At 33.8% G+C, this 22,323-nt stretch overlaps 2 protein-coding genes across 2 annotated transcripts; both read right to left on the bottom strand.

Annotated features, from left to right (window-relative positions):
- Positions 1-1,977: 1,977 nt before the first annotated feature.
- LOC127720987 (uncharacterized) lies at positions 1,978-9,217 on the bottom strand. Its single transcript, XM_052227705.1, has 2 exons — positions 8,932-9,217; positions 1,978-3,142 (listed from the first exon to the last, which is right to left on the bottom strand). Exon 2 carries the CDS (start codon positions 3,125-3,127, stop codon positions 2,069-2,071), a length of 1,059 nt encoding a protein of 352 aa, XP_052083665.1. The 5' UTR covers positions 3,128-3,142; positions 8,932-9,217; the 3' UTR covers positions 1,978-2,068.
- A 319-nt stretch (positions 9,218-9,536) lies between these two features.
- LOC127720986 (uncharacterized) lies at positions 9,537-13,386 on the bottom strand. The gene is made up of 2 exons (XM_052227704.1): positions 13,300-13,386; positions 9,537-10,879 (listed from the first exon to the last, which is right to left on the bottom strand). Exon 2 carries the CDS (start codon positions 10,858-10,860, stop codon positions 9,820-9,822), a length of 1,041 nt encoding a protein of 346 aa, XP_052083664.1. The 5' UTR covers positions 10,861-10,879; positions 13,300-13,386; the 3' UTR covers positions 9,537-9,819.
- Between the last annotated feature and the right edge of the window lie 8,937 nt (positions 13,387-22,323).

Genomic DNA, 22,323 nt, shown 5'->3' with positions numbered 1-22,323 from the left:
TCGACCTACAAAGCCAGAAAAATGGATATTTCGCGATCGTCAAATCCCTAACAACTCTTTAAATACAGTACGTTACATATTATCATGCATTAGAATTATTGTGAATATTTTATTGTTGTAAAGCAGAAAAAAATCATAACGTTGGACAAGACTTTAGAAATCTGGGTAAGCATATGTATACATCGGCAACGTTTTGCTCGGCAACGTTTTGCTACGTGAATAATGATAACTAGTAGTCTTTACCGCTCTTCTGAAAAAATCAATAACTCGTATACAGTCACGGCCGGTTTGATAGAAGTTGAATTAAAAACGTGTAGGAGGCGTAGGATGCCATGCTCTGTGAACGAGGACACTTAAACGCAACTCTGGAAAAGAGCGACAGTTTTACTTTGCGGGAGGTATAAATACTGTCACATCCAGTCAGGAAGGAATTGTTAAATCAAATAAATATATAGAAGTATGTCATGCTCTGTCGACATTCTAGGGACCTTAAAACAAATCTGCATGATGAGTTAATCCATATGAACTGTGTATGGCATGTATAAATACACAGTCAGGTCGCGAGTCAAAACAAAAACTTGTATGAGACTAAGGTATGCCATACACTATGGACGTGCCAGAGGCCTAACATTTATACTTGCTGCGGAGATTCTGTTTCACTGTTTGGGATGAATAAATCATGTCTGATAGGGGCTGCTAACTCCAAAATTCATAATTAATTGGAACTGAAATGAAAGCCATACAATTTGAATGTTTGACCTGGTCGATAAACCTGACTCAACCTACGCTTTCATTTGTAAAATGACTGTACCAGGTCAAGAATATGACAGTCAATTACAGATTGCTCAAGTAATTATAAATATTCAAATATACCTCGATCTGGTCCTTTCATTTAGCTATTATTGTCAACGCAGAATGTGACTGAGGAATTTATATACAAGTACTTGTTTAGGAAAACGCGACTGTTTCCACTACTGGGACATGTGAACTGCTTAACCCTTTTAGAGAACATAAGTTCACACTGGGGTTTTGTAGGGGTTCAATCGTTAGTTTTCTGTGGAGTGTGTTTTGGGGATTTTCTTTGTCTTTTTTTCCCTTTCTTTTGACTATGATATTGACTTATTGTTTTTGATTGCCCTTTACTTTTAATTCAGCACATTTGCTAATTGCTATTTTTAATCTGAAATTAATTCGGTTGAAGGTCGGATTCTATTCGGTCATTTGATATAAAGGTAACTTCACACATAAACATCATGGACATCTAGAGTCAACATAAGGTTTTTAACAGTAATAAGACATTATGCCAAAGCTCTAAATCCAACCGAGTTAATTGATTGATTGATTGATTGTTGGTTGCTTAACGTCCAGTGGCAAATATTTCATGCATGTTCAGGACGAGAACAAATTAACGATAAATACAATAGGTAGGTCCTGTAATAGAGGCTGTCCGGGAAGATGGTGGGGGAAATTTAGACTGCCACTGGAAAATGAGGGTATATTGGATAGGGACAGAATTTTTGCATTACAACAGGCCACCAACGGACCCTTCAAAGAGTTGTAACAACAGTTCTTAACGTGCAGAGAGCGTAGCAATCTTTCTACACGAGGCATCGGATTTAACGTCCCCATTCATCCCGCACAGCCAAACGGACGCCCCACTATGACAAGGTTTTTACTGCCGGTCGAAAGAAGACCTATAGTGATCATATTTCTATTCCCCTGTCAACCCTTTATGGGTGGGGTGGGGGTGGGGGGGGGGGGGGTAATTGAAATTTTACAAAGACTATAAATGATTTGTCATTGATACCAAATTCAGTACAATACAAAAACACCATGGCATAACAGACGAAACTTGTTCGCAATAGTTTGTCAGTTACTGGCTATATGTCAGTTGTTTACATCCCTTGATTGCCATGAAACTATATACAGATGCATAGCAATTAGTTTAGTGCGGGTCTTGTAAATTAAGTATATGCAAGCATTCTTACTTGAATTTATTAGTAAGGCACTTAAATGATTTTCACATATTGAACACAAAATATAACGCTATATACATTTATATAAACTGTTATGTCAATTGGTTCTTTCTACAAATGAAACAGCAAATTTTTGCTGCAACTTGTCGCATCTTTTTGTCCATCAACCACAAATATGGCCTTACAATTGATGGTACAAGACACAACATATAAAGATAATGCGGTACACTATACATCGTGTCTTCATTAAGACAATCAGGAGAACAGAAGTGAAGAACGCAGTTTGGTATTGTACAGAAAACTGTGACGATGGTGATGATGATTACTACCATACCCGATGACAAGTTAGCGTTACATGAACTACGTTCATTGCTACCACGCTTAATATATGTATCGTCCATGGCTTCAGAGGTGTTCGTGGGATGTCTTCGTTTTCGTCTGCTGATTAATGTTATTGATAAAATAATAATAAATGGCAGGAAAATAGTATTGTGCATAACGTCTAAAATTGATACGGCTATGATTTTGTGTGATTCATAATCTTGTGAATACCGACAAAATGTATAATCTTTTTTGTCCGTGTCTGTTAGGTTTGTAATTATGACAATATCGTTTGAAACGAGAACTGGCACGGCAACTAGGTATGTGGCAACGAATGGCAACGTCAGCAGGAAAACATGAATGCAGGACAGCGCCACCTTGTGCTGAATAGTCTCCTTTATGATTCGGTCGGAAATTAAGGCACACAGTGAAAAGGAGATGAAAATAAGATGAGTCGCCGAAATATATTTTGTAATGTAGCAGAATACATCACCATAGTACCACGCACGCCTATTGTCCTTTAATTCAAGAACAGCAAATGCCAAAACAACTCCAAAGATTATATCACCGATTGAGCATATTAAGATTTTTAAATAAAAAAGACTACAGCGCAGTCTAGTGCAAATTATCATCGATAAAGTCAACAGATTGGAAGTAATTATCAGTGAGTCTATTATACTGTAGCAAATGACTAAAACCATCGTGGCTCTTTTTAAAGATATTGAAGGATCTTCTTCCTCTTCGGTGTCTTCTTTTCCGAATAGTTTCTCAAGAGGATTTCCGAAATTTCCCCAGCCAAAACTCCACTCAGAGCTTTCAGTTGTACTCATTTTTATCAAAAGAATCTAAAATAAAAATATAAATTCGATACAAAATGCCAATTTTATTCAATCGATTATCCATTGAATGTTATCAATTTCAGACTTAGTAACATTTTTTTTTCGACTTCAGTTCTAGCTGATTCTGATGCAATATATTTTTGCGATTTTTTTATTTTGGATGTATATTCACAAGTGAAGCTTAAATAAGTTTGACAAGTGTGCATCGATTATTCGCGTTATTTATACACTCGAAAATGCGCGAAAAGAAATCGCTCTGGAAAATTAGTTGGCTAACAGTAAACAATAAATTACTAATGTATGGTATGCAACATGATGATTGACGGAAATGTTGGACTTAGGGAGCAACCGTTTAACTTCAAGGGGGGCAATTGTTTTTTTGTCTGAGTCAGAAATTTTTTTTCGCACAAAGCGCGAACATTTTTTTTAGTTTTTCAACGCTATATCAATCAAATTTTTTTTTTTCAAAATTTAACACAATAAGGTATGGGGAAAATCTGGATTCAGGGATTCAGAATAAATTTTTTGGTCATCTGCTTGACCACACAATATTTTTTTTCATCATATTGGGGATGAGAATATTTTTTAGGAAAAAACCATAACCCCCCTCCTTGACGTTAAATGGTCGTTCCCTTACACTAGAAAAAGAAATAAGCGAGATAACTAAAGGACAGACATTTGACTTGTTATACATGAAGGTCACTCCAAAGAGTTATTACAAGGGTTCTTTCGCACAAATCAAAACATGGAGAGTGTGATATTCTCCAAACGCAGTGCATACAATTGAGCATGCCTATTACGATAGTAAGCGACTGTGTATTTATGAATCCCATACAACCAATCATACGCTCCACGTTTGACGTATACTGTATACGGTAAACGACAATTGTTAGATATATCTGAAGTAAACAGCTTAAAGGAGTTATAGTAATACCCATATAAAAGAGGCGGAAGATACAAAAGGAGGTTCAAACTGACAAGTGATGACACATTGATAACGTCATGAAAAATACCAAACTAAATCGACGAAAATTTAGACAACTGTTAACAAAACACAACCATGAAATCTAAGTACTGAGCCCCACTATAAAATCGGGGTTATCTCAGACGCTCTGTAAGGGTAAGCAAATACTGCTCCACATGTGGCACCCGCATAGAAAATTGTCATTCATATCGGTAAACAATGATAGCATGGTGGTTAAGAAGTTTAAACTATTGTCCTCACCAAACTTGTCTGTTTTACAAAGGGGTATTGTACATGGAGCATTTCATATTTAGCCGTTATTATACCTTCAGGATACTTCGTTGACTTTTTATTTGTATGAATAAAAAGGAAGCATAAGGTATACGTTAATGAGACCTAACTACAAAATTAACCAAAAACATCTTAAAGGCAACATACAGTCTTCAATAATAGACAAGTGTCTATGCAATAAGACAAGCTCTTAGACTAAATCGCCCCGAGTCTATAAAAGTCGTGCATGAATGAATCAAACAAAAACAATCAAAGATCTAACGTTACCTACTAAATTTTCCAAATAACAGAAACATTTAAGATAAGACACTGACGATGTTTCTGATTTTGGACAGTCACAAGAATATACGGCGGTGTAAACCATTTTTCTGAGATTTTACCTCTTTTTAGTCCCAACCAGTGGAAGAAGACGTACATGAAATAACTTCCATTTTCCATAATTCAGCTTATTTCTAACAAAATGGTTTTAAGATAATAATAAACGACAAAAGTGTTTTGTAATTCATTTTTTCTGGCACTCTTCTCCTACACCAGAACATTTTAAATCAGCAGTTTGATGATGACAAGTGCAATACAATTATCTTGTAAAGTTTGCTTTGCCATCTTTAATTTCGGAAGCTTTTGAAATGATATTAATTTTTTTTCTCAATATTACCATAATTTAAAAACCAGAAGAACAACACTAAAATCTAAAGCAAGAGCAACACGAACCCCTTTTTAACAAAACACTTTTTTATCTTAAAGTTCTGATTACGAAAATAAAGTACATAAACCTGTTCTCTGAAGAAACATACTTGGCAATTTCTCAAAAATGTTAATTTGCTGGTAACATATCTATATTACCTAATGTTTACTTCTTTGCGGAAACCTGATAATAAGTCATGTCTTGATTTTGATTGAAGACTTTGCACTATGGCTGAATTTGTCAGTAGCAGTCTGATTAAGGTTCCGGTTAACTGTTTGAAAATACATAGAAGATGAACAATCTAACGCTGAATTTGACTTATGACTAAACTGATTGAAACTTAACAGTGCGAGTTATCTTAATATTTCTATTACTAATACTGTTTTAGAAAATTCTACTTGCAGATTTTGAGTTCACAAATAAATATAAAAACGGTTTGCGTTCCAGGCAACAAACTGGAAATTATAGACATATCCCTTACATTTCCCTAAACATAACCCTAACATAAAAGATGAGTTCAGCTTTAGGAAACAATCCACCAAACTTTAAAGATAAACCCTAAAAGTTTACCCTAGATGAATTTGTCTATTTTCGTTTTGGGTCCCGTTCCTGGTTTTTCATATAACTCCTAACGTCTCTACGTATTTACCCATCCCTGGCTTTCAAATGTTTATGTTCGAGCGTTCCTGGTGACGGTAAATCCAGGAAAGCGCTACAGACATACGCAATTATAGTGTTGTTTTCGTTTACTAGAACTGGGTCGATAACCTATTGGTGGACTGTTAGTCTTCGAAGGTAGCTCAATAGTCCGTGCTTCTGTTCTAACATGATTTATTACATATTTTTCTTCTCTAAAATTCCTCATTGATAAATTGAGAGAATATTAAAAATACTAAGATCCAACTCCCTCAGGCAAAGTTGACCTCATATGAATTTTGCTATTCTGTTTTATTATAAATAAAATAAATATAACAACATAGTAAAAGTGTAGTATCTTTGAAATACACATAAAAAAGAAATATTTACTGGCATTTATGTACCACTTCAAGTAAACAAAACAATCTACATGCTTATACATGTCAGTTTGGTGTTCAACTGTTCATGACCTTAAATACTGTATAATAATAGAACCATTGTTATTACCTCTTCTTTCTAAGGAAAAAAGGTAAAAAAAAAAGATACCAAGGGTACAATCAAAAACCAAAAGTCGAATAAAAACAGACAACAATGGAAAAAAGAAAAGGACAAACATACAAACTTCAGTTAACAAAACACTACATAGAAAACAAAAGACTCAACGATACGAACCACACCCAAAACCAGGGGATGATCTCAGGTGCTCCGGAAAGGTAAGCAAATCCTGCTCCACATGTGTGTCACCTGCCGTATTACGAGTGGCAGGTACAAAGTCGGTGATAAGTCTCAGTGATGTCACAATCGAAAAAGAGTTCCAGACTCTGTGGACTAAAAAGAGTTCCAGACTCTGTGGACTAAAAAAAGTGCCAGACTCTGTGGACTAAAAAGAGTGCCAGGCTCTGTGGACTAAAAAGAGTGCCAGGCTCTGTGGACTAAACAAAGTGCGACTCTGTGAACTAAAAAGAAAAATAACAGTCCACAAAACAACAAGGAGAAAATCAAAGACAGAACAACATCAATCCCATTAAAATCGAGGGTGAACTAAGGTGCCCCGGAAGGGTAAGCAACCTCTGCACAAATAGTGGCAACAATCATGCTACTCATTTAAAGTCAAATTTCGGTGATAAGTCGCATTAAGTAATGACACAATCGAGGGAAAAATAAATGTACGAGGTACAAAGGTTGATCTACACAGGCCGATCCCCGGATAATGACCATTCAGTTGTAAAAACTCATCGTACAAAGGTTCATCTACACAGGCCGATCCCGGATAATGACCATTCAGTTGTAAAAACTCCTCGTACAAAGGTTGATCTACACAGGCCGATCCCCGGATAATGACCATTCAGTTGTAAAAACTCCTCGTACAAAGGTTGATCTACACAGGCCGATCCCCGGATAATGACCATTCAGTTGTAAAAACTCCTCGTACAAAGGTTCATCTACACAGGCCGATCCCCGGATAATGACCATTCAGTTGTAAAAACTCCTCGTACAAAGGTTCATCTACACAGGCCGATCCCCGGATAATGACCATTCAGTTGTAAAAACTCACCAAAGATACTGAGGGTTATAATGTGTTATGCTAGACGTGCGCTTCGTCGACATTAGACTCATCAGTGGCGCTTAAATCAAAACAGTCTGCTTGACTCGTGTAGGGAGAGCGACACGCTTTAAGCACGTTAAATAACCGGTCTAGCTTACAGTAATTAGTTTGGGTCCTTAGGTGCGTTGCAAGGCAATGTTATAGTTCATACCCAACATAACCTCTTTTTCCAGGGGCAGTCTGAATTTCCTGCACTTAATCTCGGTAGACCAGATTTACAGAACCAATCTATTGAATTTGTTGTGTTTTTGATTTTTTGTTTTTTTTTGTTTTGAATATACATAAAAAGATTTCCACTAGACGTTAAATACTAGTAACCAACGATGAAACAATCCATCATGTGCTGTCTGTCGGTCTGTCGAAACGTACGTTACCATTTAGATTTGAATATAAAGTCAATAAAATCATTCATTGAGAATAAGAAATTGTTGATTAGTTAAACTGAAAATTCCTTTTATTTCTATCAGAGATGGATGTAAAATACCTAAGTTCAAGCAAAAAAAAAAAAAAAAAAAAAAAAAAATGCGTATAAAATAAGACATTGCAAGATGTCTCTTCAGTGAACTTTTAGGCCACAATAAAAATCAAAAACCTAATACAAACGTTGAAATGCTTATCAAACCAAAAACGACCTTAAAAATAGTCATATCCGGACAAAGAATCAGAACTTTGCATGAGGGAACTATATTCCTAAATTTCAAAAGATTTCCAAAATTTTATTACAGCAAATTTTAATCAATCAATATACGTACTTACATGTCAGTGCTGTCATATAAAGTACTGGCTACTGGGCTGGTGATAACTAACGACCCAGTGGTAGCAATAACATTAACTATTAAATATTTACTGCACCAGTATTAACACGACTTATAATTTGATGCCATATGTCATGTATGTGGAGCAGGATCTGCTTATCCTTCCGGAGCACCTGAGGTCACCCCTATCATTGGGCTCAGTCTATAGATTTCTATGATGTGCTTTGTATACTGTTGTTTGTCATTTGGTCTTTTTCGTTTTTACCATTGCGTTGTCAGTTTATTTTCGACTTAATTGTGAGTTTGAATGTCCCTTTGGTATCTTTTGCCTCTCTTGATTAATTTGTAGTTCAAATAAAACATACAGTTGCAAGATGCATAGATGCCCTACCTAATTTTAGATCACATACAGTGGAAACTATGATTTAAATGTGCATATATTACACACAAGTGAGATGGGTTGACAAAATGTTATGCGATATGTTGCAAAACAGTTCACTATAGTACCACAATATTATTTAATCCAACGATGACATAATTTGAAACACACACTGGACGTTTAGCAACCAATAATCAATCAGTCGTAAATTGAAATGGTATGATGATTCCGAATATGATGTCTCCGAAAGAGCAAATGACAATTTTTCAGCAAAACACTTTCCGACGTAGTGTGGTGCAGATAATAAGCAGAATAATCCACAATAAATTATTTTGAAAGAAGAATCGGGGAATCTTTTACGGTGTAACATCATCTAATATTTCACTTTAAGACAATAACATTAACGGTATCAATATTTACTGCACCAGATGCATGCTTCTAACATGATTTAATTAATGTGTAGTTCAAATAAAACTTACAGTTGCAAGATGCCAATATCGTCCTAACCTGGTTTTATATCACAGGCAGCGGAAACTATGTTTTAAATGTGCAAAGGTTACACGTTACAGCGATTATGATGGGGTTCCAAGAGGGAATTTTTAATGAGGCCATACAGTTGAACATGTTGAAGTTTGAGAAATACAAAATAAACATCAATCCCAAACAGTTAGATTAATACACATTTCATACATTTAAAAACTCTTATGTTTTAAGTTTGCACATTTACATTCATTTGTAAAAGTATGTAGGTCTTTTTGAATAGATAAAATTGGATTAAAATTCAGATATATCGTAACTCGTGTACTCGTCATATATGAGCATAACGAATTTTAATTAGATTGTGAACACAAAAAGATAATATACCAGATTTAAGATATATTTCAATCACAAAAATGACAAAATTAATTAACTTATTTGAATGCGAAAAAAAAGAAGAAAAATTAGCCGCATATATATCATATACATTGTTATAGCTAATCATTAGGGTGTCATGGAATAGAAGTTACTGTATATTATTAGTCCCAAATGAGAGAAATATTCTAGAATATTAATTCCACTGAAATATTACAGTATTTGATCCGAGCAGAATACATGGAATAAAGGGTATAGAATATTAAAATGTTGTTCCAAAAGGAACAGTTATTATGGCATTATTTATAACAAAGATTCCAGGGGAACTTCTGTTAGAAGGGAACAAAATGAAATGACAAAGGAAATGCACATCTTATTTTTATGCTTGTTCATTTGAGATTTACTTCTCTATTTTTAAGACTCACAATATGAAAAAACAAGTTCTACACTAGCTGTTAAACTGTCAACTGACAAAATGTCTGTTTTGTCCTGCACTTAACGGTACCAGTAAACAATTATTTCTTTTTATCATTTTCGCAACAACGGCAACAAATGTGTCTTACGGAAGATCGTATGTCAACATCAAAAAGCCACAAATACGGACGTGCCACTGATGGTATCAGCGATAGTATATACACGTACTGTCGTAACGCATCATTTGTTGTTCTAGTCTCGTTTTCAGAAAGACAATCGGGAGAACAGAAATACAGAACACTGTGCGGTATTGTGCATACAACCGTGACAATCGTCACTATAATCACTACAATGCTGGATGACATCAACTTCGTGTCGTCCACGGAAACTGCCGAGTGATTTGTCTCGTTCTCGTTGTCTTCAATGTCTTGTATGGTCTGACGTTTTCTATAACGGTAAATGACCAAAATGACGAGAAGAAGCAAAGCTGGAAGAAAAATGGTATTAAGAAGAATTTCAGAGACGACTACGGCTAGAATTTTCTTCTCTTTATAGTCCTTCGAAGGCTCACAAAAAGCGTATTTATCATCTGAGACGGTAAAATTTTGAAATGATACGATGTTGCTTCGCACAAGGATTGGGATAAGTCCAAAATAGACTCCGGCAAATGGTAATAAAAACAGAAGCACGTGGCAACTAATAAAGCAACATCGTTGTTTCAAAATAGATTTCAAGATACGATCAGAACATAACGAACACAAAGCTAATGCGATGAACATGAGATGGGTTGACGAAATGTAATGCGATATATTGCAAAACAGTTCACCATAGTACCACGCTCTTCTTTCATCCAACGATGACATAATCTGAAATGGGAGGATGATCCCGAATATGATGTCTCCGACAGAACAAATGACAATTTTCCAGCAGAAGACTTTGTTACGTAGTCTGGTGCAGACGATAAGCATTATAATCCACAAGTTTGACAGAAGAATAAGGGAATTTATTACGGTGTAACATATCCCTAATATTTCACTTGAAGATATGTCGTCCTCGTGGTTATAGTTGGTCTTTTTATCGCCTCCATTTAACAAATTTCCAAAGAAATCATCCCATCTGGACGACTTTTTATTTGAAGTCATACTGCTTAAGAATATCCGTCTGAAAAAGATCATCCATTAAAAAACCGCTTACACAACAAAAGACTATTTTCTAAAGTAAAAATATTTCAGATAAATCAAAACATATACAAATCAAATCTAGTAACGACCATTATTCACTGATTTAAACTGCTTAGTCGCCTCAGGATTGATTCTACATCTTTATCCTTTTCTGTTGTTTCATCTTTTAAAAGAGATAGCTTAAATTTTCAAATTCCCAAATCTTTCATTTATAAGACATAATTTAATGAAATTCGCATCTTGATTATTAAAATGGTTACAGTTTATAATGCTATAAATTAATTATAAATAGGTTAAAAAAATCTGCTATTACATTAATTGTTAATTCCAATGGGCATCACAAGTCTAATAGTAAAAGAATGCAGACACACGAACATATTGTTTAAAATAGATATCAGAACTTAATGATAATTTCTTAACTATTAGATCTGGTTTCTTAGTTTTCTTTAGTCGGAATGGATTCCATTCTTTTGTGTTTTCGGTTAGCGCCACTCTTCATTGTTCTCCAATATTGTGGCCTCAAACATCAATGAGAAGACATAGGATAAAATACTAAAATGTGAATCAACATTTGTTTACCGGTTTAAAAAAAATAAGAAGCCACCTTTTTTTCCCCTATTATATTGGGAGATTTAAACTTCGAGTCTGTGACGCTAAACCAAACTTTTTTCTAAAGAATATTAAGGAGGAAATCTGTAAATTTTAGTTTGACTTGAAGGGATTTTGATAAGAACCGGTTTTGCTTTTCAAAATAAAAGTAAGATGTGGTATGATTTCTAATGAGACAACTATCCACCAAATTTCAAACGAAGTGGATGTAACCAATTATGGACAACCGTACGGCCTTCGACAATGAGAACAATTAATACGTATAGTCGGCTATAAAAGACCCCGACATGAAAAATATGAAACACAATTCAATTGAGAAAACTAACGGCCTTATTTATAACAGAACAATTAATGAAAAACAAATATGACAGACATGAACCAACGACAACCACTGAACTACCAGCCCCTGACTTGGGACAGGCACCTATAGAATGTGACGGGGTTAAACATGTTTGAAGGCGCCAAACCTCTCCCTAACCAGGGACAGCTTGTTTTGTTTAAAATTCAGGGTTCCCGATTATTATGATATCAAATATCTGTTATCAAAACATCTCGTTTATTACAAAACGTGTGACATGACAGAGCATCATAAAGACAATATAAACGTATACATACTTAGCTTTAGCGGTTCCCGATTGTTTTGATATCTTAATATCTTTTATCGTACAAAACGTGTGACACGAAAGAGCATCATATCGATAATATAAACGTATACATACTTTAGCGCATACGGCGCGTGTTTCTAGAATAACCACCAGAAACACGTGTGCGCATAAAGTATGGGAAGCCATACACAAAGGTTGTAAACATCTTAATCAAATAGAATGGTTAAAGAAAGAATTTGGTGTATCAATTGAAATAAAGACACAAAATCACTACATGCTCGTGAAAATAACCAAAAATCAAGGAACAGCGCTATTATTTTGTTCTTCATCCCAAAATCACAGTGGGGCTTTCAAGATGGAGCAAAATCTCTCACCTCACTCTTATTTCTAGACGGCCCCTATATCAGCGGTTGAGTGGAATTCTTTATATACTAGATGTCGATCACACAACGTCTGTGCATTGAAGAACACATGTGTGTACATTATAGGCGTGCTATTTAGAAACCCTAAAATTATGTTACTTTTAATAATCAGCCCATCATTTGACTTTTAAAGCTTTTCTGAGCTTTGATTTACCAAAATGTAAGAAAATATGAGAGATTACTTCTCACAAAAATTAGAATTATTGCGAATTCACTTAATTGCTATTGAAACGGGGAGATGCAATAAACAAAAAGCAACTGAAAGATTGTTCAAATTTTGTGGAGATAAAGTGGAAGATGAAGTGTACATCCTTTTAATTTGTTCCCTTTAAGAAAACCCACGAGAGAAGATTATTGTTTTCAAAAATTTGATTAAAGAGGATGATATCAAATCATATATATATTTACATAATCCAAATAATTATGTTAATGTAAAACACATATGTAATTGTTTGAAACAAACTTTTGAAGTTCATAATAACGCTTAGTGTCAGTTGGTCTCCCATAAGTTATGGAAGAACTATACGAAAGAATTTTTTTTACTTTTTCTGCATTATATTTTTTTTACATCATTTGTCATGTTGTATATGTCATGTTTGTAGTACACATGGATTACGCAATGTCATATTTATTAAATGTGCTTTATCCAATAATTGATTTGATTTGATTTTTGCTCAAGAGAAAAGCTATATGAGAACGTTGAATTTACAGTACATCGTGAATAGTTATACAAGAGATTTTCTATTGTCAACAATACAACTTACCTCTTACAAGCTCTGTTGAAGTAAAAAAGCGAGAAAAACGTTTGAACTGCAACCGAAAGATCTACCAAAATGTTGTCATTAAACAGGTTTTTGATATTATAAACTACTTTCTAGACTAAAATGCAGCGGAAACAGTTAAGTAAATGACACTACTTCTGTCATTATTCAATAGACTAAATTGGATAGGTTAAGGTCAAATGATAATGATTTTGTTGCATCCAGATCTCATTTCAAATAATGAGAATCATTATCAATTTACCCACATTTTATGGGATGATTTCTAATCATCGTCTACGTCTTCTGTGTGAAAATGGTTCGCAATAATATAACCATCACCGTGACGACAATATGGTGTGTTAAGCACTGACCGTATGGTTTATTTCTCGGGACAAAATTTTGTTTTACTTCAATGTAAATAAACTACATCAACCTTACAATTCTTACCATTCGAATGAAACAAATCTATTTTCAACTATATATCATTTAAAATTTACGGATAATGCAAATTGAGGCACATAAAAAGAAGACCCCGAAAGAGAGAGAGAGAGAGAGAGAGAGAGAGAGAGAGAGAGAGAGAGAGAGAGAGAGAGAGAGAGAGAGAGAGAGAGAGAGAGAGAGAGAGAGAGAGAGAGAGAAAACGAGAGAGAGAGAGAGAGAGTAAACGATATGTTCAGTAATAAGGAAACACCATGACCATAAATGACGACAAGACAACAAACAACAATAACAAAACATAACACAAAACACTAAAGATTGAACAACACGAATCACACCAAAAACGGGAGGCAACTCATGTGTTCCGGTAGTATCATCAGTTCCTGACTTTCATAATGGTCGACACGATCCGGTTTTTGTTTGGATTCTGTTCAGTCTTCAGTTTCTATGAAGTGTTTGTGGACATTTGGTTGTTTTTTCGTCATTTTCTTTAAGCAATTATTTGTACTGCATTTCGTTATCAGTAAAATTTGTATTCCGATTACTTCCCTTTGAACATTAAACTGAAATGTATACGAAACTTGAATCTTGTATGAATGGATTGTTTAGGGTTATAGTTCTACAATTTGAATTGCATATTAACATTAAGATATATGTTTTTCTGATTTTCTTTAATTATTCGATGCAGAGCGTATCCAGGTTTCGACATTAAAGTGAAAGGAAAAAGGGGGCGATCTGAATTAAATTTTCGACGTTTTTATTACAAAAATATATATGTTTAATAATTTAAGTAGGGGTTGCAACGGGTGCCCCCTTCCCCCCTCCGAATGCAACCCTGCGATGCATGTGTTAATTTTCATTAAACAAGATAATGTTAACGTACACAAATGTAGCACATAGCTGTTGACTTTTGTATTTTTTTTCATTCCAACCACACATTGGAGAAATTAGAGCTTGAAAAAATGGTCAGTTGAAATATTCATTATTTAATGTTCAACGGATGCCATTACACATGTGTAACTTTGTCACTATGTTCTAATATTAATTTAAACGAATGTATAGAAGGGTGAATGGAATATAAGAATATGGTCACTTTGGTCTTCTTCCGACCTGCAGTAATACCCTTGACAAACATATTTATCATAAAAATATACATGAAATAGATAAACAAACAACAAATACATAAATAAATAAATAAATAAATAAATGAAATAATGAAAAAGATAAATTGTAATTCAATGAAAACAAATAATAACATTTTCAAAAAAACAAAACTTAACAAAACCAACTAATATACGAAATACTAGCTGTATTATGATTGGCAGTTTGACGGTCTTTTGGGAAACAACAAATGGATGTCCCCTTTTAAAACTCGTTTGAATTGAAAACATTGAATAAAGTTTTGTTTTAAGCGGGTGCAGACCTAGAGACTTTATAGTAGATCACATCTGTTATTTTACTCTTATCTAACTTACATGGATGTATAACAACGGATAAATTATATAAAACGAAGAGTGGGGATGAAATGAACTTGTTTCTTTCAAAGTTCTAAATTGGTGACCGATAATTAAAATTGACAGAAAATATCGATATGAAGTGTTATATATGTAGAAATCTAGATATTTTGTTCGTCAAAACCATAAATTGCGTGTCTGTAAATTTTACAAATGAAGCGTATGCCGACTAAATGCACGCAACATAAGCTACAATGAAACGTCTTAAGCCCTATGAATATAGAGAGCTAGAAAAAACTATATATTTTTAAAATGTTCCTGTATCTTGGTAAGGTGAATAAAAAAGTCAGGGTGGCAACTTTTTCGTATGAAAACAAAACTATCGACACGGGAAAAAACTGTATATAAAAACCTAAAAATATTTAAAGGCCACATTTTTATGTACATTAACAGTTCAGAAATCGAAGAAAAAGGAGGTCATTACCCAGTAACATATTAATATATTCTTACCGAATAATCAATGAAACTTATATAAGGAAACCACAAACGATTGGTCAAATAACTTATCACGAAAATCTATGCTTATAAAAACAAAAACAATCTAGATTCGAGAGTGTAAGGCAATAATACCGTCATCAATGTCGTTACAATGTATTCTTTGCAGTTCGACAGGGATGTCATATATTACTTTATATCTATAAGGCATTCGTAAATAATGCCGACATATATTTTTACGATCAATAATTTAACATTTTGTCAGTAATGTTAACATATCGCAAGAAATTTCGACTTCCTACAGTTCTTCTTGAGGAACTTAAGAATAAATCCAATGATTGTAATATAAAGTGTCCAACATGAAAACATGTCTTCTAAAACTTTTGTATAATTCTTAATTGAGTATATGTTGAGGCCTGAAATGATCAGTGAAAATAACATTTTATAAATATCGTGTGCGTTTATTCATTTCGCGCGTTTTTCTGGATTTACCTTGATTAGAAACGCCCAAACTTTAAAATTTGAAAGATACATAGACACGTTAGGAGCTATGTGACCAAAAGTGACCTAATATACTATAAATCAACTATTATGATTATTTCATAGTGATAGTTGACACGTTCAAGGTCTGCTTGTATGCGACAACTCTTATAAAATATGGACAAAGATTGACATTTTAATTCTCCCTGTCCATCAATGGATTTTATTCAAACTGGGTTATTTATTACGAGTTACACGTCAATGTATTTAGGGAAGACAAAATACAAACATAATAAATGAAACGAAGGTCGATGAAAACTGAATTATTTGATATATATTAATATATTTTCTTTTCTGTTTGTCAGACATTTTTATTGTTATGGACAATATATTATATTGTAATAAATATATATTTCATTATTGAATGGACAGAGAATGTCGAGGTTTGACTGCAATAAAAAAAATTATGAATACTTTTCATTCCGTTATTTTTTTTAATACTTAGTTTTTCTAAATTTGGAATACATCAAACCTTCATTTGCAGTCAATTTCAAACTGCAGCACTTAATATTATAGAAAATCAGGTGAATGTGTCATTATTTAAATAGCGTGGGAAAAAAATCACTACTCAATCAATCAATTAGTCAATAATCAATCAATCATTAAACCAAACAATCAATCACCCAATCAATGTTTACCTGAATAATCTAAATAAAGGTCAATTGTACAATGGGGATAGTGAGTATTTTACCACTGTCAGTTGAATCAGGACTTCGGGAAAGTTCAGAGCCAACGACCTTGCTTCGGAACTTGATCCAGGACATGTTATCATTCTAGCTGATAGAACCATATCATCATCATTAAGGCAACCGATCAGAACCGATGTTTATTTATTAAAAATTTCAAGATCGCGTAAATATCGAACCAAACCAATGAAATTCATAGCTTTACACCGTGACACTTTATAGCAAATTAAACCAGTAACAGCGAAATTATTCATTCATCGGGTATCGGATCTGATCTTGAATACCCCCATGCATACTGCAAATTTTCCGTATTTGATATCTTCTCCTGTCCGATACATGTTTCCAATGCTATTTCTTATTCTAACCAATAGAATCTTTCCCACATCTTAAGGCAACTAATGAAAATCTATGGAAAGCCTCAGCTGTCATATATTAGAGATTTACAAAACGTTATGCTGAAGTTTAAAATGTAAAGTTAAGACAGCGTGATGTTGAATTGAGTCATCAAAATGCTAACTCTAAATTACAATATGCTTAGTTGAATCTGCGCAATGTTGACTTGCAATGACAAGTGCTTTAGTCGTGATAGTATAATGATAAGTCACGATGTTGTGATGATATGCCAAACACACGGAACGTTGGGTTTAAAGTACTTGATGTGAAGTTGACGTTGCATGATGTTAGCTTGCAGATGGATACTGCTCAGTCATCCACATCGACAGCTATGATAACAAATAAAATGAATAGCTAAAATGTATGGTGCTGACTTGATATTAATTAATGTTGAGCTGAGATAGTACGATGTTATATCATTGTGATATTACGATTGGTCTATCATGCAATCTGTTGATTTAAAACACCATGAAGCACAGTTGAAAGTACATGATGTTAAGTTAAGATAACACGATGCTACACCACTATATTGAAACGAAAGGCTTACCATACAATTTGTTGACTTAAAACAACACGATGCAACGTGTTAAGCTAAGATGCTCACTTGAAACTACAGGACGTACAGTTGAAAGTACGTGATGTTGAGCTATGATAGCAATATCTTATATCATAATGATATCACGATAGGCTTGCCATACAATATGCTCATTTAAAACTATACGACGTACAGTTGAAAGTACGTGTTGTTCAGCTAAGACAGCACGATGTTATATCATTATAATGTCACGATAGGCTTATTACACAATTTTCTCATTTAAAATTACACCACGTACAGCTGAAAGTACGTGATGTTAAGCTTAGATAGCACGTTGTTATATCATTAGAATGTCACGATAGGCTTGCCATACAATATGCTCAGTCAAAACTACACGACGTACAGTTGAAAGTACGTGTTGTTGAGCTCAGATAGCACGATGTTATATCATAATGACGTCAGGAGAGGCTTATCATACAATGTGTTGACTTGAAACTACACGATGTAAATTTGAAGAAGTTTGGTCTTGACTTGAAACAGTAAAATGTTAAGTTAAAAAAACAGAACGTAAAGTCAAAATAAAACAATGATAGGATGACATGTACTTGTGCAGAATTGAAGATTTTTGGTGTTGACTTCGAATATAGTACAAATATTAAATCGTTTTATGTTTAATTGAAAGACAATAACGATGCGTAGAAGTACTGCAATTCTATGGAAAAGAATGAGGGACAAATCCCCAGGATTTTTTCCTCTTTATTTGCAAGTTGATGAATATTAATGAAATTTAACTCCGGAGTCAAAATGATATACAAAGAAAGTTTTCCATAAATTCATAAAGCAAAAGAATTACCCTTCGCTATATATTACACTTGAATACAGTTTTGCCTATATTTTACATGTTTTGTTTGGGGTTTTTTTTATGATTAAAAACCAGACTTTTTTTTATGAACAATATTAAAGAAAATATTTATCTATGTGGTGTTTTAATATATACAACATAATATTGCGCTTATAAGACTTCGGTTATGACTGTGAGTGTCAAATTTTACTCATATAAAATCACATCTATGTAAGAGTTAGCGGAGAATTTGTATTTACCACTCCCGTTTTCCACGAAATAAAACATAAGAATCTGGAGTCTTAATCTTAAAAAACAAAGATCAACTGATATGACAAATAATACCATTAGCGTTGGACTGAGATGGTGAGAGATATATCAGAATGTGACCCACTCCCCCCGGTTTTGTTAGAGGTATCTGAAAATTTGAATTTTCTTTTCCACGAAATAAAACAAAAGAATCTGGACTTAATCAAAAGCGATGCGATTCCGATTTCCATAGAATGTCAGAGACAGTTTGTCGACTAGTTCGTTGATAATTCGGCTAGGCAAGTAAAGTATGTCTTGTAACAAAGCAGGGTTTATTCATATTCATATCACACTTACATGTTCTCGTCCTGATATGCATGTAATATTTGTCACTGTACGTAAAACGCACCCCTTTTCCCCGAAATAAAACCAAAAAATCTGGACTTAATCAAAACCGATGCTATTTGGATTTCCATAGATTGTCAGAGACGGTTTGTCAACTAGTTTGTTAGAAATTCGGCTAAGCAAGCTAAATATGTCTTGTACAGAGCAAAGATTTATTCATATTCATATCACACTTACATATTCTCGTCCTTATATGCATGTAATATTTGCCACTGTACACTAAATACAAATACATTTTCATCAATTCTTTTTTATGAAAAGGAGCCTATTTTAAGCATGTTCATCGATTTCACACCCTGTAGTTCATGTTTTTTTTTGGGGGGGGGAGTTCCTCGAAAATTATAACACATTCATTCTTTATTTGCAAAATCGCCAAGTGACGGGTGCCACATATGAAACAGGATCTGCTTACCCTTCTGGAGCACCTGAGATCACCCCTTTTTTTGAGAGTTTCGTGCTGCTCAGTTTTGTTTGGCTTTTGATCTTTTTTCTCCCGTTTATTTCGGCTGATGAGTTTTTGTCATGCCATTGTCAGTTTGGTTAAGATTTTTGCTATCCCTTTTGTATCTTTCGCCTTCTTTTATCCATTTTTGTGTATTTTTTTTTTCGATTTTCCCCTCCCCCTGAACAGTATAATAGATAGATAAATGACCCTTTTCAACAAAAGGAGATCTACAAGTAACTCGACTTGACCGAAATTGTAATTTTCTTCCTCATTAGATATATTGTCCTTAGGGTAGATCGGGTGTCTTCCGCCATCTTAGGGAGCTACCATTTGATTTTTATTGGGGGGCTAGAATGAAATTTGAGAAAAAGGCAGGACAGGAGTTTTGAGTTAAAAAAAAAGGCAGGATGAGCAACTTGGCAAAACAAAAGGCAGGATGACAATTTATGTAAAAAAAAAGTCAGAATAAACTAATAAAAAAAATGCAGGACCAATAGAGTGAAAAATAAAAAGGCAGGACAGAGATTACAACTAAAAAAATGGCAGGACAAAATTTTTCGTCCTAGCCCAGTCTGTATTCGACTTATGAGTTTGAAATCCTTTTGGCATATTTCGTCCCTAATGATGGAATGTGTAGGGACTTTATCTATTTAGTTTTGTAGACAGAAAACGAGTCTCGTGATCCCAATTTTATTTTTATTGTCTAACATTGAGTTTTCCATGTATAGTTTATACAACATCTGACAATACTGCATAACCTGTAGCTTACAAAATGCTCTGTGGCCCAAACTTTTTATTATGTTTTTCAAAAAAGAATAAACTACATTTTTGCAAATAATTAAAAAAAAATCTATCGATTTTAATTTAGACCACACTCATGAAAACTATAAGAGAGAGAGAGAGAGAGAGAGAGAGAGAGAGAGAGAGAGAGAGAGAGAGAAACTGTTGACATCAAAAAAACATATCTACAAATTAATCAAAGCAATACCAAAATAATTCATGGACTTTAACAATTTTTAAAGATTTTTGATTTTTTTCTTTTTCTTTGAAAACACATATAAATAGAGAGAAGCTGCAAAGAACCAAGAAAATCACTATGGACAAGAAAATAAGTGACGGAATTCATTAATTGGCTTCTTATTATAAGTTATAGGGGTCATTGTCCATCAATGACTTTACCAATTTAAAAAATAAAATATTCTCCGAGTGGATATATACATAAACCTGGGCACTATCTTACTTGGTGCTGGAAAAAATGGTTGGCACTGCTGTAAATGATGTATTTCTTTTTTTGAAATTTGACGATTTAGACTGGAGGCTCTAGGTCAAATTTCATTAGGTTTCATATAGACTGCATGTATAAGCGAAAAGTTTACAACAGAATCTACCATACTTTATATTTGGGTTGGCCACCCCCCCCCCCCTTTTAGCAGTAGGATTCTTCCACCTATCAATTCTTTTTGTTTTATTTCGTGGAAAAGAAAATTCAAATTTTCAGATACCTCTAACAAGGCCGGGGGTGGGGGTCACATTCTCATATAGCTCTGACCCTCTCAGTCCAACGCTTGACCGTATTATTTGTCATATCAGTTGATCTTTGTTTTTTAAGATTAAGACTCCAGATGCTTATGTTTTATTTCGTGAAAAACGGGAGTGGTAAATACAAATTCTCCGCTAACTCTTACATAGATGTGATTTTATATGAGTAAAATTTGACACTCACAGTCATAACCGAAGTCTTATAAGCGCAATATTATGTTGTATATATTAACACAACATAAATAAATATTTTCTTAAATATTGTTCATAAAAAAAAAGTCTAGTTTTTAATCATAAAAAAAAAATCCAAACAAAACATGTAAAATATAGGCAAATCTGTATTCAAGTACAAATATATAGCGAAGGGTAATTCTTTTTCTTTATGAATTTATGGAAAACTTTTTTTGTATATCATTTTGCCTCCGAACTTGCAAATGAAGAGGAAAAAATCCTGGGGATTTGTCCCTCATTCTTTTCCATAGAATTGCAGTTTCAATTCACATAATTCTGTAATGTTTTACGCATCGTTATTGTCTTTCAATTTAACATAAAACGATCTAATATTTGTACTATATTCGAAGTCAACACCAAAAATCTTCAATTCTGCACAAGTATATGTCATCCTATCATTGTTTTATTTTGACATTACGTTCTGTTTTTATAACTTAACATTTTACTGTTTCAAGTCAAGACCAAACTATTTCAAATTTACATCGTGTAGTTTCAAGTCAACTCATTGTATGATTAGCCTCTCGAAACGTCATAATGATATAACATCGTGCTATCTTAGCTCAACAACACGTACTTTCAACTGTACGTCGTGTAGTTTTAAATGAGCATATTGTATGGCAAGCCTATCGTGATATTATTATGATATAACGTCGTGCTATCATAGCTCAACATCACATACTTTCAACTGTACGTTGTGTAGTTTTAAATGAGCATATTGAATGGTAAGCCTATCGTGACATTCAAATGATATAACAAAATGCTATCTAATATTAACA

This window comes from Mytilus californianus, unplaced genomic scaffold (assembly GCF_021869535.1).
Source record: "Mytilus californianus isolate M0D057914Y unplaced genomic scaffold, xbMytCali1.0.p SCAF_11, whole genome shotgun sequence".
Taxonomy (NCBI): Eukaryota; Metazoa; Mollusca; class Bivalvia; order Mytilida; family Mytilidae; genus Mytilus; species Mytilus californianus.
Note: the sequence above shows the minus strand (reverse complement) of the source record. Positions and strands in the feature narration are given on the sequence as shown.